This window comes from Bombus vosnesenskii, unplaced genomic scaffold (assembly GCF_011952255.1).
Source record: "Bombus vosnesenskii isolate JDL3184/JDL3185 unplaced genomic scaffold, Bvos_JDL3184-5_v1.1 scf7180000013371, whole genome shotgun sequence".
NCBI lineage: Eukaryota > Metazoa > Arthropoda > Insecta > Hymenoptera > Apidae > Bombus > Bombus vosnesenskii.
This window is the reverse complement of record NW_022883004.1, coordinates 238700-261420: the sequence shown is the minus strand read 5'-3', so window position 1 is coordinate 261420 and position 22721 is coordinate 238700. Positions and strand designations below refer to the sequence as shown.

At 34.2% G+C, this 22721-nt stretch overlaps 1 protein-coding gene and 1 long non-coding RNA gene across 4 annotated transcripts in view; one reads left to right on the top strand and one right to left on the bottom strand.

Annotated features, from left to right (window-relative positions):
* The window catches only part of LOC117237447 (dynein beta chain, ciliary-like), a 72886-nt gene that overhangs the window by 14399 nt on the left and 35766 nt on the right, over window positions 1-22721 (top strand). For all 3 annotated transcript variants that reach the window (XM_033501417.1, XM_033501418.1, XM_033501419.1), the window contains 6 exons: window positions 391-600; window positions 868-1142; window positions 10021-10139; window positions 13186-13503; window positions 13605-13674; window positions 13970-14143. In XM_033501417.1, the coding sequence (XP_033357308.1) occupies window positions 391-600; window positions 868-1142; window positions 10021-10139; window positions 13186-13503; window positions 13605-13674; window positions 13970-14143 (1166 nt within the window). The remainder of the gene's footprint in view (window positions 1-390; window positions 601-867; window positions 1143-10020; window positions 10140-13185; window positions 13504-13604; window positions 13675-13969; window positions 14144-22721) is intronic.
* LOC117237450 lies at window positions 6658-8795 on the bottom strand. Its single transcript, XR_004494002.1, has 3 exons — window positions 7229-8795; window positions 7037-7133; window positions 6658-6951 (listed from the first exon to the last, which is right to left on the bottom strand). It is a non-coding gene; the product is annotated as an uncharacterized LOC117237450 (long non-coding RNA).

Sequence of the window (22721 nt, the reverse complement as noted above, 5' to 3'; positions counted from 1 at the left end):
CAGACGATGGAAACTGCACTTAACGCGACTCGATAACGATTTTTCATCCACCTACTCATCCAAGCAAAAAGATAACAAATAAACGAAATAAAAATATAATTATATACCTTGCACGATTCTCCAGTGACATTGTAAAGAAACAATTAGGGTAATTACAAGTCCGTAAGTATTCGTTTAAGTTAGTAAACCATTAACTATAGTTAATGGGCAGTGATAAGAACTAAGCACGTGGGCAGAATGGTATAAAGTTAAATCAGTTATAAATTAGAATTCATTTGCAACAGAGTGGCAATTCTTTATAGGAAATAAACAATTGCGTCATGTAAATGGGTTAATATCTTATAAGAAATATTACGAGTTGCCAATTATAACAAACATTTTGTCTTGTAGGTGTTATTCGACAAGAATTTTAATTCCGGAAAAGACAACGAGCTTTCGACACTGAATTCGTATTTGCCTGTAGTGAGTGCATCCCTGTGTTTTTTAATGAAACTTCGTAAGAGAACTGTTCTCCCAATTGAGTGCATGAAATTAATTGACCATCCCTTAATTAATGACAAAATGGAAAACGTACTCAAAGACAAATACGAAGAACTTGAGGTAATATGCGATAAAATAATAATAAATGTTAATATATATTTAAGTACGTTTAAAGCTTGCATTGAACTTGATCAATCTCTTCTTACAATACTGTTTCTTCTTACTTGATTTTGTCATGGATAGAATATTTCCTTATGTGTTTCTCTAAGATCTTCTTTTCATTGATTTACAATAATTTGTAATTGATCAGAATATACAATAAATAACGCAGGTACAGTATATTCATCATATCGATAATATTATATTGATTATATTTATCTCTTCAAGGCTATTATTGACGAAAAGGAAAAAGAAATATTTACCGCCTGGACGGAGAAATTGCCAGAAATTTGGGAAACTCACTTAACGAAAACTCTTTTAAACGTTAGAGAGGATCAACTGCTGGAAACGAATTTCGACTTTGCTTTAAAAATTGCCTTGAAAGAGATTCGTTATATGATAATTGCGAAGATTCCCGATCTTCCTCAAGAAGCCATAGATTTTTATAATAGATCACAATTCTTCTTCATCAGCACTTACAATCTCAATCTGATAGTGAATTGGTAAGTCATGTTTTTATTTTTATAGATATATAGATATAGAAAAGAAGGAAGATATCTCAATTTGAGGCGTATGTTTTCTTTCTCTTTTTCTTCTATACAGTTCATTCATAATTTATACGTCACAGAAAAGTAAAATGTTCCCTTTTTTTGAAGAGACATTTGAAAATCATTTTGGTATTTGCATAATACTATTAGGTCAGTGACAGTGAGAGAATTTACAATTAGGGGCCACAACTGTGACGGCCAAAATCAAAACAGCCATTTCGACTGAAATGTTTTTGGTTGCGAATAATGATTGTAAATGACCGAAAAGTATTTTTCATTCTCGATTACCATTATCGACGAGGGAAATTTATTTCGGTAGATCGTAACAGTTATCGGTGAGAAAAATTGCATTTCCATTGCACACAGTAGTTATCGAAGAAGAAAATATCGTTTTGGTTTTTGGTTTCGATTAAGTTCTCGGCTTCGAAGTTTCTGTTTCATCACTACAAATAGTACAGTTTTCGTTAGTACAAATTACTAACAACCATGACAACCATAATAAATTGTAACAGAGCGTGTTTCGAAGAAACTTTTCATTCGATAGAAAATTATATTTATCGACCTTCTTATTTACAATCAGATCATAGATTGAAATCAATAACTATTATTAGCGATAGAATTTGCCCTAATCGATGAAGTCCTGTTAAATATTATTATGACGAAACAACATCCTGTAACAGTCGTGCACAAGTCTTGAAATGTAATAGAACAAAAAAACAAAGAAACAAAAGGCAGCATCGCGACAATATAAAAGTAAATATATATAAGATTTATACTTTCATTTATTTATTTATCATTTATCATTTACAATAGACGGATATCTTTCAATAAAATAGCTTATTATAAAGTCTTTGATTCTGAACGTGTACTGAAAACACACATGTAGTTGGTTAATACATGCAATAATAAAATAATAAATATATATATATATATAATAATATAAAGTATATTTTATGTTATTCTACTATATTATTATTATTATATTATTATATTTATATTATATTATTCATTTTTATTATATTATTATTTTATATTATTATATATGTGTACATATAGTATAAATATTATATAAATATATATAGTCATATATGCAAGTGCAAGAAACTACCAGATTCAAATTCTAAATATAACTTCTCTGGTATTCTCTTGGTACCCTGTAATAGCTTGAAACCTTCCTGGTTGAAACCTATTGAATTTACCAAATTATTTGTGAATTAAATATTTCTATATTTATTTTACAGACTAATTCTATCCAAAATTGTGATATCGCTAATAGCAGGTACTTTGTATAACTAATTGTCCAAACACCATTAATATGTATTAGTGTTGATGTGGTCATGTTTGTCGTATATATTTTTCAATGCATTTCCTTGTATTTTCTTTTTCGTTCTTTATCTACAATTTTTGTATCTTCGTGAAAATCTGATCAATTTTCATATATTAGGTTGTTCCAAAAGTTTCTTTCGTTTTATAAGGAAATAGTAGATGCACGATATTTTGTGTTTTATGTTGTTTTATTGAATTGTGTATTTTGCAGTAATAAAACAAAATACATCATACATAATTCTATAAAATAATATAAAACAAGAAATGTTGTGATCTATCATTTCCTCATAAAACGAAAGAAACTTTTGAGACAATCTAATAGATAATTTCACATACATTTAGAAAGTAGGCCTGCACTATCTTAAAATAGTTACATTTCAATACTTTCTTTACACTTTATATGCCCTGTGTTTCGTTATCCATTACCTTACCTTATCTTAGCTTTCTACATATTTCTTGTCTCCTAATGTTCGAGATTTCGCCTCGTCTGAATCCCTTTGTTTATGTTTGTCGACTAGGTTTTCATGAAACACTGTTGCTTTATCGTTGTGTCACGCTGATATTTATCTTGTTCTTGTATAAATTGAAATTCATATACAGGCTGGTCTAGAAATCAGCATTTCTCACGCACATATTTTCATATTTTTCTTTTTTATTAATCTTTCTTGCAGGACAGAGAGGGGTAGCTACTGATGACGCGGAAAATGTATTTTCTCAGTGAACGTCCATTGCACCTACGTTTAGGACGTTTATTAAGATCCCGAAATTAGATATCACGACAAATGTTACGTAACGTAACGCGACATCGTAGCGAACTAGTCGTATGTATGCAATAGATACGAGATTTTTGTAATGTAGAAGAGGCGATTGTTGACAAACCCGTTGCACAACCAGGAAAGAAAGTCTTGTATTATGCGAACGAATAATTTTCCCATAATTTGGTCATTTCTGATAAACTCGGTTGTGTGCAGAAAACAATTATTATAACAAATACAGTACAACCCGGTATAACTTCGGGACACACGCTGATTGATTCTTGTCAGAAAATTAATTATCTGATCGACGCCGAATGTCACGACGACTCTTCTACGCGTTTTTGATGCGTCTTCTTCTTGTAACAACGGGGTGGTAACCAACCAAATGGCTGCGAGATGTTCGATTTTCTTGCGAGGTCGTGTTATTCTTCCAGGTCAGATAATCTCAGCGACTTGTATCGTCATAATATGGTTACAGCATACTCTTCGGAGATATCGGGCTTATGCCACGTCCATCGCTATTGGGTGTGAAATAAACTAAAAATCTTAAATTGCTCATGTCCTCTTCGTAGATCCTAAAGTTGCAGATCAAAAAATATTTACAGAGTTTAATTTTAATATTTTACAAAATACGAAATATCGAAGAAATTACGAAAATATTTATAAAATTTACAAACCTTGCCGAGGAGCACCCTACGTGGATCATTAAATTCTTAATAACGTGTTAATATCCTTACACCTTCTTCAATCTTAAGATTACGCTTCGACAGCAACCTGATGCAAATGTGAAACTGTTATTAATTCGATAATACTTGAAATGTAATAATAATTTACGGGCGTATCACTGAATCGCCATCCATACGTGTAATATTACGTCGTTATCATTCATCATCATTTGTTTTTCATCATTAGTGAAGAGAAGAATTTAGGAATGCTTACATCACTTTCAAAAGAAATGTTTATGCAATTTCATTTATTAATGAAATTTATTAATGAAATTAGAACAGACAAGCATTTTAAGATTCGAATTGTAAATTGTTTACAAATAAGAAGGTGAAAGTATACATAAATTCGTGCTTCCTTAAATTTTTCCAAAAAAGAACCTATACCAATTCTACGATGTTAGTGAAAGACATCCTTATTAATATTGCTGTAGTTGTTAACATTGTTTTATTATTATAGTTTATTGTATATTATTTTTTATTATATAACACCGTAGTTGTTAATATTGCTATAGTGGTTCATATTGTTTTATTATTATAGTTCGTTACATATTATTTTTTATTATATATTAATGTAGTTGTTAATATTGATACAGTTGACGAGAAAAAAATCAAAACGGTGGTAAATTATAGAAGCAAAATAAAAGCTCCCATTGATTAACAATTTATATAACCAGCACATCCAGAGAATACTTCAGAGAGATCATCCGGTAGATCTGATAGAAAGATAGAATTCGCCTGTAGACGTTTTCCCAATGGAGAAATCGTCTACGTGATATTCAATTCAATACTAAACGTAAGAATTTGTCTAATGTCCACGTAGACAAATTGCAAAGAATTTTGGAATTGAAAAGAGGAAGCAATTGGAACGATCACAACATAATCTTTCCAATAATACATATGTAGAAACTACCAAATATTTGAATTAATTTCTTGTTCATTGTTGCCGTAACATCAATATTCTTCATCTTTATGTAATCATCAGAAAAATCGCATTCCGTTGGTGTCTTATGCTTGCTGTTGCAATCACATTTACTTATTGCCTGGTTATTCGGAATATTATCGGTTACTTTCACGGATTGTAAGCAGGTCTCGTTCCTCGTGTAACTAAGCATTTAGAAGGAGATATAATTTATCATTAAATTTGCACAACTGAATGGGATCAAATAAAGAAGAACTTTCATTTTGCGTTGCTGCGCAATAAACACTATTATAACATCAGTTCCTAACCAGGTAGCTGTTTTTTACGAGTATATTCGTCATGAAGAAATGGTACAACATTTTGTGCTATGATGAGCACTGTTAGTAATAAAATTAAAAAATAAAACAGTCGTTTCGTTACAGTTTAATTTCATATTATTACAGTCACACATGCTCTGTCTTTGATGAGTATACTCGGCATCGCTTACTCTTTGTAGCAAATTTTAGGTACGCACTCTTCAAAGTTTTCAAAATGCTCGCAACAGCTAACCAGTCAATTGTTAAATTTTTATAGTGATCTTATAGTTCGGCTTGAATTCTTTGAATTTTATTGAAATCAAATGTTACATTTTCCAACATTTTTTCACAATCTAATTTTGAAATTGCCAGGCAAGACCATAGACAATGTAGATTAATACCGTCCGCTGGTTCTCTGCTTGAAATTATGTCCGTATTATTGTTAGAATACATGTAAATATATATCTTCTTTGTTTACATATATTACGTTTAGTATTAATATATATTATATATATAGTTTATATATATATAAATACATTTATATTTGTTATGTATATATTATACTTTTCTTATATTTACTTGTAAATCATGCTCCTACGATTTTACCGGAGAAGCAGGAAATACCCTGTACAATTATATATCATATATATTATTGTATTATTATAATATTTAATATTTAATATTATTGTTATTATTACATTATATGTTATGACATATAATGCAGTATATAATATATAATATACAATAATATAATATAATATAACATAATATATTTTATATATTATATTTTATTAATATATAATAATATATTATATTATAATATAATAGGATATAATACATATGATAATATAATACGCCTAATTTTAGATACAAGTCGCTATATGCCCCCAAATACAATTCCACGATGTGAAAACGTGACCAAACGTTGACCGCGTTGGAGATAATTTGTCTTCAATACGTGACTGTCGCATAATCGATTGTAAAACGATTCGTGCGTGGGCAGACGTGTATCGCACAGTTTATCGTAGGATATTAGGTAATCGTATGGAAAGACAGCTTTCTTGTTGAGAAGTTCGAAGTCGCTTTCTGGAAGATATTTGACCGCGATGTTTTGTACGATACACAATTTACTCTTTTCCAAATACGATTCCAAATACGAGGAATTCCTCAAGTCTCCAGTTTAGGAATTTGAGACAGTCGATGAAACGAAACTTCACCCATTCTTTTCTCCTACCACGCGTGACTGTAAAGTGTTTCACGAAAGAAATGTGCGTCTCTTTAGCGAGCGCTAACAGTTATTTTACCCTCGAACGTGTTGGCGAGCTTCTTAATGACGAAACATTGTGAATACAACGGGTATGACGATCGGAGTTCCATAATGTAAATTACAATTTCTCTTTTTCTTCTTTTTATGAACTCTTCTTTTCCATTCTTTCCCAAATTCTTTTATGGAATTTATACAATTTACACCTGCAAATAGCATACATTAGTAATCGTACATCGTTTCGAGAATTTCTAAACCTTATTATTATCATTATTATATATATTATTATTTTCTAACCTTACCAGCCCCGGAATCAAAATTGAATTAAAAATCATACATTTATTGTTATTTCTTTTGATCATCTAACTTTATGTAAATTCTTATATCATCCGACTAATCAATTTCTCCATTTTTGTTAACACCAGGTTTACGTGACGCGACATTTTGACGCATTTCGAAGTTCACGAGAAAAATTAGCCCTTTTATATTTTTCTTCTACCATTTCTGCTGGCTATCTTCCGTTTAACAAGACAGATATATACCGAAATTCATTTCCTTCGAAACTTTCTAGCCTCGAAGTTTGCTACATACGTGGTATATTTTATCATATTAGAATATATTTTATCATACCACATTCGACGTAATCGGAATGTCTGTAAACCTAGAAAATAATACAAGAATTATTATATAAGAATTATTAAGAATACAAGAATTTACATAAAGTTAAACGATCAAACGAAATAATAACGAATATACAATTTTTAAATAAACTTTGAAACCGGTTATTTCATCAGGCCTGCTAAGCTTAGTGTTAATATTCCAGCTGTTGGATTACACGATTTATTGCACGAATTACTACTCATTATCACACAAGCGATTACACGAATGACGTGTAGGACATCATGTCAAATGTAAATGTAAAATGTAAAACGTAAAACGACAATGATCGCGAACCTTTACATCGTCTGTTTACAACAGTTTTTCACGCTCGTGGCACCAGATGGCACGATTGAAGTCAATCCATTGTTCTTTCGTAAGACTATTTAATGAGCCGATCCTATAAGTTTCCTAGTTGATTAATCTGACACTAGGGAAAGCCATTGCTCCTAGTGCCACCCTCCCTGTTATTCGCAGCTCGAGTTCAATTAACCCTCCGCCGCGTTACCCTACAAGGGTGAGAGTTTTTCTCTCTCTCCCTCTCTGCTCGCTCCTTTACGAGCATAACTTGCTCGCAGAAGGAGCGGATAGCCTCGTAAAAAAAAATCCGGTAAGTGCCGCCGAAAGGCACTCCTTTGCTACTACAAAAAAGTTTTTTTTTACGTGGAGGAAATCTTCATAGACACCTTCTCGTTACACCCTGTGACGCGGGGCGGGGGACACAGGGTGGTAGCAGAAGGTAGTGCCGGATTCTTACCGGCTAAAACTTCCACAGTGAATCAGATTACCGTAACCAACTGCGAGTGATCGCGACGGCCCTGGGGTGTTGTCTCCATTCTTTGCAGATATATCCACCAGGGCGAGGATTCGAACTCGTGACACGTCGTCTCCAGTTCGGGACCTCAACGAGCGTACCATAGATGGCTGCTCCACATAAAAAATTAACCTACATCGTTTTCAAGTATACTCAACCACTTTACTACTCAAATTCTTATTCAGCTTCGTATTAAACATTTATTACCGTGTAAAAGTAGTTGAAATACGTAATATAAAGGTGATTAAAAAAAATTAGAATTGTGTGAGCAATTGTAATAAGCCAAGATATTGAATATCAAAATGAAAAAGTTTTTGTATGAAAAATGATCGTAAATCGATGAATTACGCGATAAAATACAAGAAAGAGTCACGAAATTAGGGGCAAACGTTATGAATACCGAAATAGGCTTAAAGATGTGGGAATTCCATAACATATGGCAATAGCAACTGCGTCCACTCAGAGCATCACCGATATTTCTAGAATTCAGGGAAAATATTGTTTATGAAAGTTACCGAGAATTGTGGTAATCGTAGAATTCCAGTAATAAGTTCTTTTCTTGGCGATGAGTGTATGGAATACTTCTTGTTCAATTAATTTTTTTAAATAGCATATTATACATTTTTATTTTCAGTAGTAATAGGTTTATATCATGTTATCGGCCTAAGTAAAAAATCGTTTGATTTGCAAATGACTAAATAATTAAAAATCGTAATTATAACGATGATACAGTGTACAAAGTGTTCTGTTTAAGTGAGTACGCTGGAATATCTGACGAGAAATCAAAGTTATAAAAAAATGTTCTTAGAAAAATCGTATGTGAAACAAATATTGTTATAAGTAAGAAAAATTTGTTAATAATTCTTTTATGTACCTTATTCTTCAATGTGGCCACCATCGTTTAGAAATATACGTTTGTGTATTATTAATAATTGAATTAAACATTCCATGAATTACAATTACAAATTCAATTACGTCGTACCCAATCACATTGCATTTCGTAATTTAGATCTCTCGGTTAATTAAATTGCAATGTAATTCGTGATCGTAATCGAAATATAATTACAAAATGCAATGCAATTGAAATACGATTACAAAGTACAATCTCATTAAAATATAATTAGAAAATACGATGCAATTGAAATATAATTACGTAATGCAATGCAGTTGAAATAAAATTACGAAATACACTGAATGATATCCAAATTGAGAGGCAATGAGAGGAGGAAAAGACCACAGTTTTTTTTAAAGGTTTCAAACAGAAAAAAATTATTATTAATGATGAATATGGTATTATTCATAAATATAAAAATTCGCCTCAGTTTTTCAGAGATTCAAATTGTAACTCAGTTACATTGTATTTAAATTACTCTTGTGATTCCAGTAATTAGAGATTCAATGAATTGATAAGTTTGAATTATTTAATTCAGTAACATTTGTAATTTTACCGCAGTTTCTGATGTTTGTAAAAAGTGTCTTCCGGCATCTTCCAACGTTGCGCTAAAAGTTAAATGGTAGATAATGAAAATTAAAATCGATCATTGATCAATTATCCATCTAGCAGAATAATCTTTCACTTTTAACGTTCACTCCAGCATTAGCATCTTTACCATGCGAGGAGCAACGGTATGGCACGTGAAAGTGTCAGACTCAGCTAACCGACATTTACTGACTGTCGTGACTCCAATTTATCACTCATTACGCGAAATACCATCGAATAGCAGGTTGTTGAATTTGTCTCAAAAGCCAGTGTAATATTAACGAAAAGATATGGTGCCACTTAAAGACAGCAACTACGTCAACCACAAAATATCTTTTTAAATTAATACTTTTATCGTCACAAAATAATTTCTATAAGAATATTTTCTTTCTAACTTCTCTTATCTCTCGTGACACGTTTCAACGGAAGATGTTTCACTTCAACGGAACACCCTGTATATACATGTTTACCGTTAACAAATTTACGATAATTGGTATTCCAAAATTTATTAAATGATACTTAAATGATATTTAATAGTTACTATAATAGTATATCCTAGTAATGTAGTTTGTTTTTTAAACAAATAATATATTTCAGGTATAACAGAATACGAAATGAAAGCGCTCCAGTAGAATTTCAGTTAGTGGAAGACGAAGTTGAAAATATTGATAACTTGATTAATTATGGCCAAGAACATTATGATTGGAATTCGGAAGGTATAGAATTGATAATATCCCCACAGTTGTACATCTCTTTTAAATTAAATTATACTTGCTCTTTAACAATTTCATACACATATAAGTTTCGTAATAATAATTATTAATATAATACTTTTATTATACTAATTTTTATTATATTGAATTTTATTATGTTATTTTAATAATTATATTAAAATATAATTATTGTTATTTTGTATGCTTCATGTGTTATCCACAGTTTGCTTTATACATACTTTGTTTGCTTAAATCATTGGATCTGCTATTACCATTTACCTTTTATCATCAAGTTGATTTCTATCGATAACAAAAGTTACAACAGAATTACCGTAGAAGTCCCTCTAATCGTCCCTTGTCTACCTAAAATATTATATATATGTAATAACGAAAATCCTTAGGTTAGATCAGACGATCGATTCTGGAAAATCGAGTTTATTTTGGGAATAATTAAATTAAATACAATAATAGTTGATAACAAATCTACCACAAATTTTATCTGAAAGATCGGGAATCGATTTTCTAAGTCTTAAATTACCGTCCGTCTCTCGTGATCTATTCTATTCAGCAAATGACTGCCGGTAAAATAAAGCAAAAGTAAAAATGTCGATTGGCGGGTAGTTTGAATTCTATAGAATTTACACACATATATATAAATTGTCTAATAAAGTTATAAAACGCGTTGGGTCTTGTAAAAGCATAGTAATTTGTAGGAAATATTTCATACAAATGTTTATCCATCTGGCAAGTAACTACAGAAGGTAACTGTTGGTCGTTTAAAATATTTCGTAGAATCGGTGGAGATTAGGATTCTATTATTACGTCGCAATGTAGTGTGTAATATTAGGTTGCGCTAAAAGTTTCTTTCGTTTTATAAGGAAATAATAGATGCACAATATTTTTTGTTTTATATTATTTTATTGGATTGTGTATGATCCACTTTGTCTATTACTACAAAATGGAAAGAAACTTTTGAGACAATCTAATATCTCGGATGTATACAAAACATGTTTGTACGAGTTTCACTATGATTACATGCTACCGAGTTCTGTCGAAAGTTGTACAATTATGTATACGGATACGTATACATAACTATATATACGATGTACGATAATTTATCATCGATATAGACGATAATTTCATTTACGAGCTGACGTGCGATAATTCAAGCAATAATTCAATAAAATAATAGAAATAGAACAAAATGAATCATATATAACATTCAATAGAATAATATAAAGCCAAAAATATTATTTGCTTATAAAGCGAACGAAACTTTTGGGCAATCTAATAGTATGTCTGTATATCCAGAGTATTCCGCAAAAGCGTTGTCAGTCGATTAGAGACCGGTTACACGTGCAAAAATAAGTCGATAATGCAGGATAATAGTTTTTTGTCCGGAGCTTCATTTTCGGGGAAATCGAGTTTGATTGCTTGTCAAGTAGTTTCGGATGTGACTAATTATAAAATAAACTTTATTAGGTTCGAGTATAGATACAATTGGTGAGAAGTTATTCAACGTGTGAAAATAAGTAAAAATATATCCTGAATAAAATTTCTTTGTTTAAAGTTTCATTCTCAAGAAAATAGAGTTTGAGCATGTTAAGAATTGCTCTAGTGCAGGCGTATGATAAATCGTCAGATAAATATGATAAATCTTCTTCTCGAGAACAAAACGTGTTGTGAGAAAAATTTATTATACAATTCCTACTTAATTCCACATATAGAGTAACAACTTCCTGTCGATTATTCGCTTTTGCTCAATCCGGGATTAGTCCAGTTCAAATACAGTTGACAAATTTTCAAACACATTTTTCTTGAAATGAAAGGCTCGGACAAAAAGATTTTATTCTATATCCCCGATTTATTTTTGTAGAATCGCTATTTACTTGATCGACTACGTTATCAGCGATACCTTGTATGTACACTATCATTCATGCATTTCAATCAATAAATATATTTCTATCGATAAGAAAAGTGACATACGGCTTTTTGGAATTTTTCTAATTTATCCAATTCGTGCATAGCACGGATGTGCCTGAGAGAACCCGAAAATGTTAGGTCAAGTCGATAATTTATCTCAGGAGCGACTCGGGTTCCCGTGAATTATAAAATTATAAAGAATTATAAAATTATAAAATTATAAAATTATAAAATTATAATTATATAATTATAAAATTATAATGAGCGAAAAGTGATACTGAAGCGAATATAATATCTAGAAATGTTTGAGATCCCAAAAATGTCAGGAAGCCGATGCTTGGGACGAGTCGTGTTTTCAGAAATATTAGATAATTAGACATTGTCGGGACTCCCAAGAATCTCGGAATTCTCGCTAATTATAAGATAGTATTGGCTTGAACATGGAGCAGGAATATTTTATTATGAAATATTATTCTAAATATATTTATCACATATTTCATTATTATTTTTGCTTCATATTTTAGATTATGTAATTTTATAATTCTTGAAAAACCCGAAATTTACAGGAATTCTAACAATCTCGAATTACTAGATACTTTAGGGAGCCCAACCCAATTCCGAGCAAAATTGTTGACTCGATTCCACCCGACCCGACCCAATCCGCACCAATTCGATTCGATCCAATCCGATCCGATCCGACTCGACTCGACTCGACCCGACCAGACCAGACCAGACCAGACCAGACCAGACCAGACCCGACCCGACCCGACCCGACCCGACCCGACCCGACCCGACCCGACCCGACCAGACCCGACCCAATATTTTCAGGTTCTCACACATCTCTAATAATATTTTAAATATTATATATAACAGGTATTTCGTTATTATCGTTGCTTCGTGTTCTAGACTGTACAATTTTATAATACTGGAGAACCTGAAATTCTCGGGAGTCCCGACAATCTCCAATTACGAGATACGTTCAAGATTCGACCCGACCTGTCCCGAGTATCGGGTTCCCGACATTTTCGGGTTCTCGTACATCTTTAGCGCATAGTTCAACTTTGATTAAGAAATACGCGGATATGTTTATTGAATTCTTCAACTTACTCAAACAAATATATTTTAGAGGTTCCAGAATATATCGATAATTTGTTAAAAATTACTTGGAAATTACATGCCAGAGTGTTTCGCGCGCAAGAAAACTTGAATAATATTATGGATGAAATGTATACTTGGGCAATGATGCCAGTTATTTACCGTAAAGATGCGAGAGATGAAAATTTATTGTCAGTCGCTGATAAAGACGACAAATTTGCGGAAAGATTTGCGGAGATTGAAGCAACCGCTGAAGAACTGGAACACGTATTAAAAGAAAATTATAAACTGTTTTTCGACTTGCTCCCAGATCATGTCTATAATAAAGAGGAGCTCGAATTATTAGACGGTAACCGTTCAATAATTTTTGTATTTTACTGTGGATACTGATTAATAAAACGTTTTACAAACTTTTTGAAAGCGTTATTTATTCAATGCAATTATTTGTAGCCCACACTGAAGAAGAAGAAGAAGTAGAAACGGAAAAAGCAGAAGGAGGAAACGATGCTGAAGCTGCAAAGTAAAATTAGGAAACTTGAATATCATCATTTTTGTTTCATTACGCATTTTTATCATATTTTTCGTAACAGATAACAATTAACGGAAACTCTTATTCAATACATGTGATCATTTCTTATTTTCAGTAATAAATTTTTCGCGAATAAATGAATAAACAATTATAGAAATTAAAATACAATAATAAAAAAGGACGACCGGTAATTTAGATATAAAATAATATTTTTGTTTTAATAATTTATAATCGACAGTATTAAGAAGGACTATTGTCTTATAATTTTGTATTAATATTTCATTAGGCCGGATGAGGAAATAACTGAAGAAGCGGAAGTACCAGAAGAACAAGAGCAAGTAGAAGAAGAAGAAGAGGTTGATGAAGAAACGTTAGCAATGAGACGCGAGAAATGGCAGCCTTATCTACTTTATGTTGACAACTTAATTTCCAAAGGTCTTATTCAGGCTGTCTCCACAAGGTTATTAATAATAATTGCGATGCTCGACTAAAATTTATCTTATTTTAAATTAATACTCAATATTATTTACTACTTAGAAAAGCTAAGTGAAAATTTAAAATTTTATTATTTATAACAGTATTTTATGGATACTTGGTTTCAACATTTTGCTTATACAATATTTCTTGTCCGGTAAGAAATATTACTCCAACAAGGAGTGATTCTACATGAAAAAATGAGTCGGAAATATGAAATAAAATTTGTGCGGTAGGTTCGTTTTATTTGAGAAACCTCAACAGGCGTCTATACAGGTCCCAATTTAACTTTGACAGCGAAATATCGCGGAAATTAAAAATTTATCGAAACAAATATTTTACACAAAAGTTATAAAGTTAGGAGAAAAACATTTGATGTTGGGTCAAGCTCGTTCGGTTTACACTTTATTTTTTTTAATAACGTACGTAATTAGGTTACGAGAACCTCCATATTGTATGACACATTCCGATTGTATGGTAAAAATCAAATACCTTTCGTTCTTATCGATTTTTCGATCTGAGCTTCTGTTTCACAAATATTTGATTTGCAGATTAATTTTCGCACGGCGAGTCGTTTAGCGGACGCCGTACAGTGGATACAGTGTCCATTCGGACCATACAAAGAAGTTGTTTTTATATATAACTGTCCATTTTAGCGTTCAAAGTCCGAAATTAATCTGGGCGCTTATCTGGATTGCTAAATTCCTAGAATTCGACTGAGGGAAGGAGAATGAATGAGCATGAGTGAGATACCGATACCCGTCACTAGAGCATGTGGATAGCAGTCAGACAATGTAACTTAATATGACACGCTTGAAGTGCATTTCCAAGAATTCGTGGGAATACCGACGGAAGCTAAAACGGATAAACAAAAGTCCGGACGCTAAAGAGGACACTATTTCATCTTCCCAACGCACAAACGCTATCTTATCGCTCTATGGTTGAAGCAGGAAAGTAGGGATACTTCGAGACGATTATCGACGGATCTAATTAGAGCCCGTATTTGTTATTCGAGAGGTAAAGAAATCATACGTTGGCGAGACCCATAACGAGGTTTGCGTGCAAGAGGCAATAGACTACCGAGAACAACGACAAAGTTACCATTGTACCTCTAGAACGGCGATCTGTATTCCAAATGGTGTTATCGATGTGTTAATGACTTTTGGTTAGGGTTGCTATTTATAAAATTACTAATTTAGAATAGAGGGCGTTAAAAGGCCGGATTTTTCCGCCTGAAACCTCGATACTGTTAATTGTTTTTGGGGTTAGGTACGATATCGTAAGAAAACTTCTATAAACTTAAATGTAATACATTTATTGATTATATAGGTGCCATTTTTTTCCACAAGCTTTCTGCATCTTCCACGCAACATGAATATTCCATCCGTCCAGAACTCGTCAGGTTTTTCGGCGAGAAACTTCTCGATATGATCTTTTGTATGGACCAAATTATACCAAACCCAATATAAATTGTAACCGGATAGCACTGCGTTTGCATTTAGACTGCTTCTAATGCGTCTAAAAACGCAGTACTTGGAAGTCATCATAGAAAAACGAATGCATTGCTATCCAGTATATTAGTATAGGTGGCTCTAACGCGTGCAACAACACCGTACGCAACGTACACACAGCATGATTTTTTTTTTCTTTCTTTATTTATTTATTTGAATTTTACAATTTGTCCAGTAGGACATTTGGTAAAATATTATAGCTTAGTCGTATAATAATATAACATGTGGATGGCTACCCCCAATGAGGTATCATCTTCGAGTTTGATTGATTTATTTCTTTATTGAGGTGAGTGTTTGCTTGTTAGGTTATGTCCTTTGTGAGATCTGTTGGGTGTCACAGCATAATGACGCGGGTGGTCAGTGGAGGCTGATAGTTTCGACAGCAAGCGAGTGTCACGTAAACTTGAGGGTTGGGTGATAAAATAACTATAGTTCGTGTCGTAACACAACTATTAATTTTGTTTTAATTGAACTTTATTACAAATTTAGCAATCAAACTGGAATATATCGGTGAACCCGGATGACTACAGAAAATCTCACCGGGCATCTCCGGGCGCTATTGAAACTACTAAAAATTAGGGGAAACCCATTAGGCGAATGGCAGCTCTATACCTTCGGTGAACGCCATGCAAATTACCGATATGCTTCCCGTTTTTATGCTCAGCGATTTTCTAATACTCATCACCATTCGAATGCTCGAAAAATAACAAATATTGGATTATATAAATAATAAGGAAATCTCTACAAAATTCATTACATCAGCAAAGACGAAGAAACCAAATACAAGATCCTAATCATCCTAGACTTTTAGTTACCTTGGGAATGGTCCATTTGGATTCACATATCAGCATTGGACAAATGCAACGAAACAAGATTTCATAGCAGTGGATGTCCCAATACATGCAATTGTCATTATTGGTTATGTGGCGGATCGGTATCAATAGGACGCCGACAGGTCGAGGCACCAATGCGGCGCAACATCTCCCGGGCACCAATCATCCGCGGGTACCAACCGCCAACATCAGAGGGCTACGGCGACAACGAGTCTGTCTATCTCGCTAGCGGTCGAATATACGGGCGAATGATACAAATACCGCACCTAGCGAGACTCCCTCTACGTCTAAGGCAGGGATTACCGGGCATAGCCTTACTGACGAGTCCACCGGTAGTCCCGGGACGAAACGCAAAACTCTCTTTTCACCTGGCAGCGACAACCTCCGCCACAGTTACATCACATTGGTTGCGACAGGTGCTCAATCAATATCGTTGGAGCTTACATGTTTAAGCTGGAACATTCAATGTCAAAGACAAAATCATTGGACTGCGTCCCTTCCAACTTCACTGCGGCTATTAACTGTCGAATTTGTGTAGATTTTGTCTCAAAACTTTTGTCAGGATATCTTGAATGATGACGTTCGACATATTTTTCGATGAAGTTATCGAGCTCAGTTTACGACATATTTCGCTGTCTAAGATTAAACGGATTTCTTCGTACTTAGCTACTATGTTCGGTAATACAAATCAAATGGAGGTGATTCCCCGCGTAACAATAGTCGCGTATATGGAATAACAATCTTTCATATTTTCATATTTACTTGGGAGGTAACGACAGTCGGTTGAATAGGTTTCTTCGTACTTAGGTACTTCGTTCGGTAGTACAAGCCGAATGGGGGTAACTTTCCTGCAAAGTCGAAAATATAGAATAACAATTTTTGATATTAATCTGTTATAAAATTTTAGCATATCAAGAAACGTGACCTCTTAATTTTAAGACATGTGATAATTTATTTGTACGTGTATGGGAGAATGATATAATGTATGGTAATAGTCGTGTAATATCAAAAGATTTAAGATCAAAAGTTTAAAGTAGATTATTAAAAATAGATTATTAAAAAAAAGTAAAAAGATTGGAAAAAAGAAGCCAACACCACACGGAGTTCCCAGGCGGTCACCCATCCAAGTACTATCCGTGCCCAGCGCTGCTTAACTTTCGTGATCGGACGAGAACGAGTGCTTTTTTTTTTTTTTTTTTTAAGCTGTTTATTTAAAACCCAATATACAATTTTGAATACATTATAGTGTTCACAATAAACGGTGAATTTATATAATGGTATCTTAGGCAGAGGTACCGATACGCAACGGTACTACGTAGCCATGCTGTAATATGTTGTTGACGCTTTACATTTTTCGTGTTGGATATATCTTTTGGTTTAAGCCGCTGGAGGAGCGGAGCTTCTATGTGGTTTTGTTCTTACTTGTTGTTTTTGTCCTGGAAACTGGGTCGCAAAACAGGACGCTTCGGTAGTATATTTTTGGGTGCTGTGGTGTTTGGGGGCGGGGTGGGGTAAGGGGAGAGGGAGGGGGATATTGAATAAATAAGTTTCTTTTAAAAGAAGAAGAATTGCAATGATTACAATGTTTGCACCTGTGTTGTACGGGGGCAGAATTGAGTTTTATCGGTTTAGTGGATTTTCTCTCTTATTTTATTATGGATTCGGTATCCACCAATATTTTTTTGAATTTTTTCTATGTTTGTCTTTGGTGTCTTTCAGAGGGAGGGCCATGTTGTATCTCCATCTAGTGTCTGCGGACTGGCCATCTAGGTTTTCTTCGTAAAGTATAGTTTGGGTCCCTATTTTTCTTTTTATGTGATAAATTATCGGAATGTTATTTTGGTCTTGTAGGTAGTTTTTTCCTTCAAGGTATGGGAAAGCTTCTGGCGGGATGTAGCCTGTTGTCAGAGTGTTTTTGTAATATGCGTCATTTGGAAATAAGCAACTGAAGATTAAACTATTTTCTTTTATCTTTGCCGCTTGCGCGAAGTGGTTTCGTATTAGCTTTAGGATGTGACAGTCTATGCGGTGAACGTGGGCTAGGTCGTATATTATTTTGTTTTTTATATATTTTTTGAATCCGCTGTGTTCGGATCTGTAGGTACTCAAGCAGGCTCTGATGCATTTTCTTTCGAATATGCGAATTTTTTCCATTTGGGAGGCTGATATGTTGTACCAGATTGAGCAGCCGTAGGTTATGATTGGTCTGATTAGTGCTTGATAGCATACAATTTTTACTTTCCTGTCGAGATGTTTGGAGTGGAATAGATTTTTCATTTTCCAAAATGCTTTATTGGCCTTGGTAAGTTGAATTTCGGTGTGCTGCTTGTAATTTAATTTGTAATCTATGTTTACCCCTAAGTATTTTACGCAATTTTTGTGTGGTATGAGGGCCCCTTTGTCTGTTTTTTCTCTTATCTGAAATTTTTTGCGGTGTTCTCTTTCTATTGGGCCGATTTCACTTGACTTGGGTCTAAACAGTATGGTTTTGCATTTGCTTATGTTGATTTTTAGTTTCCATGCGTGGTAATAGTCGTCTATTTTCTCAAAAAGTTCTTGAAGTTCCGTTTTTATAGTTTTGGTTTTGCGGCCTGTTACGTATATGATTAGGTCGTCTGCGGAGGCTATGGAGCGTTTATGGGTGGATGTATTGAGATCAAAGAGGTTTAGTAAGTCACTGTTGTAGATACTGAAGAGTAACGGGGAATTTACTGTACCTTGTTGTAGGCCGTTTTTTATGGAGAATTCTTTGCTTGATGAGTGTGAACCTTCAGTCATTACGAATGTTCTGTTTGTGATCATGTCCCAGACCATTTTAGTCAGGTGTTTAGGGAACTTTTTTTTGTTCAGTTTGTATATGAGACCTGGGATCCAGACTGTGTCGAAAGCTTTTTCGAGGTCTATTAGACAGGCGGCTACTCGTTGTTTTGCGTTTAGAGCCCAGCAGATGTCCGACGTGAGTTTGTTTATTGCGTGGATTGTGGAATGTTTGTGTCGGAAGCCGAATTGATTCTTTGGGATTATGTTGTTTTTTGTGCAGAAGGAGGTTAGGGGATTGTTTATGGTTATTTCAAATACTTTGCTTATGTTGGGGAGGAGACTTATGGGTCGTAGGTTTGCGGGCGATGAGCCGTCTTTGTTCTTTTTTGTTATGGCTATCAGTTTGGCTTTTTTCCATTTTCTGGGGGAGTATGTGTTGTTTAGAGCATTGTTGAAGAGTACCGTGTAGTACCATTTTATTTTGTTCGGTAGACGCTTGAGTAGGGTGTTTGGGATGCCGTCGAAGCCGAAGGATTTTTTGTTGTTTAGTTTGGAGAGGATTGTGTTTAGTTGATTGTAGTTTGTGAAGTAGTTTATTTCTGGATCTGGTTGTTTGGGATTGTCTGCGGTGTTTTCGTTTGAGAATGTGCAGACTGTTTTGTTTAGCATTTTGTCTTGTTCCATTTCATTTTTGAGTTTGTTTGTTTCGGCGATGATAATTCTGTTTAGTTGTTCTCGGCCCATGTGTTCGTTTTGCGTATGTATTTTGGAAAAGTGGGTGCCGATGATGTCTAGTTTTTCTATTGTTTTGGGTATTATGAAGTTGCCCTCGGTGTCTTTGATGGTGTTGTGTATCGTTATACCTGCTTCTTGGATGAGGGGGGCATTTTCTGGGGGCAATTTGAGAGGTGGGGTGGGGCCCCGTTCTTTTGGTCTAAAGATTTGATTTATTTGTGGGAACATGTTGGCTGAGTCGTTCTTGGAGATGTTTTTTATTTTGTTTGTCCAGTAATGGTTTATAGAAATTGCGAATTCTTGTTTCAGTTGCGTTTTTATTCTGTGTAGTAGGAACTTTAGGAATTCTAATTCTTCTCTTTTGTCGTAGGAATAGTTGAGTTTTATATTGTTTATTTTGGACAGTATGTAGCTTTTATCTCGCTGTAGATCTTTTATTTTATTGTTTATATAGGGCTCGCATGAATTTTTTTGTTTTATGATTGGCACGGATTTTTGGAGAGCGATTTGTGTGTGTTTTTCTATTTCGTCTAAGAATGAGTCGATTTGTCTGTTTGTTAGGTTGACGTTGTTGTAGATCTTTAGGTCGCAGTTTTGTTCGAGTGTGTTTTGGAACTTTTTCCAGTCCGTCTTTTTGTAGTTGTACCTGGGTGTCTCGGTCTGGGTTTCGAGTGTTAGGAAGTCAGATGTGTTTTTGTTAATTTGAAATACTAGGGCGTTATGGTCACTGTCATAGGCTAAGGTTTTTACGGTATTATTTGGACGTAGGTTTTGGAATTTTAGTCGCGCATCTGCTAGGCATATGTCCAGGTATGAGCCTCCTTTTGGGTAAGAGGGTAGCTCGGAGCTGTATAGGTTTGTTTTGTAGTGGATGCTTTTATTGTCTAGCCAGTTTCTAATGAAGTTGCCTCTCGTGTTGTTTATTTCGTTTTCCCAGCTTGTATGTTTCGCGTTAAGGTCTCCTGCTATTATATAGTAGTTTTCCGGTTTATTGAGCTGCAAGAGTTCGAAGAGGTTATTGAATTCGCAGTTAAATTCTTTCTGGGTTCCGTGGGTTGCGTAGGCTGCAGTGATGAATAAATTTTCCTTATTGCTTATTTTTATTTTTATGATCGTTGTTTCTAAGGTTCTGAAACTTGTTATTTTATCAATTAGGATCGTTTTGTGTTTTATGGGGTTTTTTATGAGGATCGCTGTTCCTCCTCCTTGGCTGGCGTTCGGTCTGTCGTGTCTTATCATGGTGTAGTTTTTGAAGTGTACCTTGTGTCTTTTGTTTAGTTTTGTTTCTGAGATGAGTACCATATCGGGGGCTTCTTTATTTAGTAGGGTTAGCATACTGTATCTTTTTTGGTTTGAGATTAAAGAGTTAGCATTTATTGCGATTATTTTCAGATGTTTTAGGTTAAATTTATGTGTTTTTTGCTGTGATTGTTGGTTTGGCGTGTTTTGGTTATTCGTCGTCTGTGCTATTGAAGGTGTTGAAGATGGCGTCGAACCTTTCTTCGTGCGTTGATAGGGTGTTTTTTATTTCGTTTAATTGCATTTGTTGTTCTTTTAACGCTTGGAGGATACCTTTTTTAAAGTCTTCGATAACGTTTATGATGTTTAGATGGGGGGAGTTATCGGTTGTGATTGGGCTTTGGCTTGAACGCGGATCTAAGTTTGCTGATTGTGGGAAGATTTTGGTTATTTGATTTGGTGTTGTTTGCTGCTTCGCTACGTCGGAGAACTTTAGTTCTGGGATGTATTTGCGGCTTATTCGGGCAATCCGTTGTGTCTTTGCTTCTTTGTCTTTTTTGATTTTGTCGGCTAGCTTTTTACGAAGCTCTACGAGTTTGGGGCAACCTTTGTATGACGCGGGGTGTCCGTAGTTTTTGCAGTTGACGCAGAATATTTTGTCTTTGGTTACTGCGTTTTCCCTTTTTATTTTGCAGTCGCCTGGGCCATGGGGCTCACTGCATTTAACACAGCGGTAGTTTAGGTTGCAGTTTTGCGCTGTGTGGCCTAGTCGCTGGCATTTGTGGCATTGAGTTATGTCATCCTGTTTTTTTATTATTTTTTCCCATTTTATCTTGTAGTAGTTAAAATGGTTTATTTTTAGTAGCTTGCTTATATTGCTGTCGGGGGATAGCTGTATTATGTAGATTGGGAGCAATATATTGTTCTCCCTTGATTTTTTTGTCGTAAATCGTGAGACTTTTGTAAACTGGACGTCGTCTATTTGTAGAGCTTGTAGGTTTTTATTTATTTGTTGAAATTACAATCAATTCTCGCGTTGAGAATTTTCAGTAATTTTTCTGGCGTGGCGCAGTGACATGGCTATTTATTTACAATAAGTTAATACTATTATAGCTAGGTATAATTTATAAGGATTATAAGTAAGTGCATATGCTTAATTTGGATAATTAAGTGAATCTGACGTTTAGGTCTAGCGGGTAGTGCCTCTTCAGCCTGCGAGTCTGGTCCGTCGTATGGAGTAGTCCAGTGATTAGGGGGTTTTGGTGTTTGTTGATTCTTTTGCTGTATCTGTTGCTATATTTTGCTATTTCCTCTTTGACGGTGGGTATCTTGAGGTCGCGGTGTATTGTTTCATTGGTTACATACCAAGGTGCGTCAATTAGGGATCTTAGCGTTTTCGATTGAAAGCGTTGGAGTATTTCAATGTTGGAGTTGCTTGCTGTTCCCCATAGTTGGATTCCGTAGGTCCAGACAGGTTTTATTACGG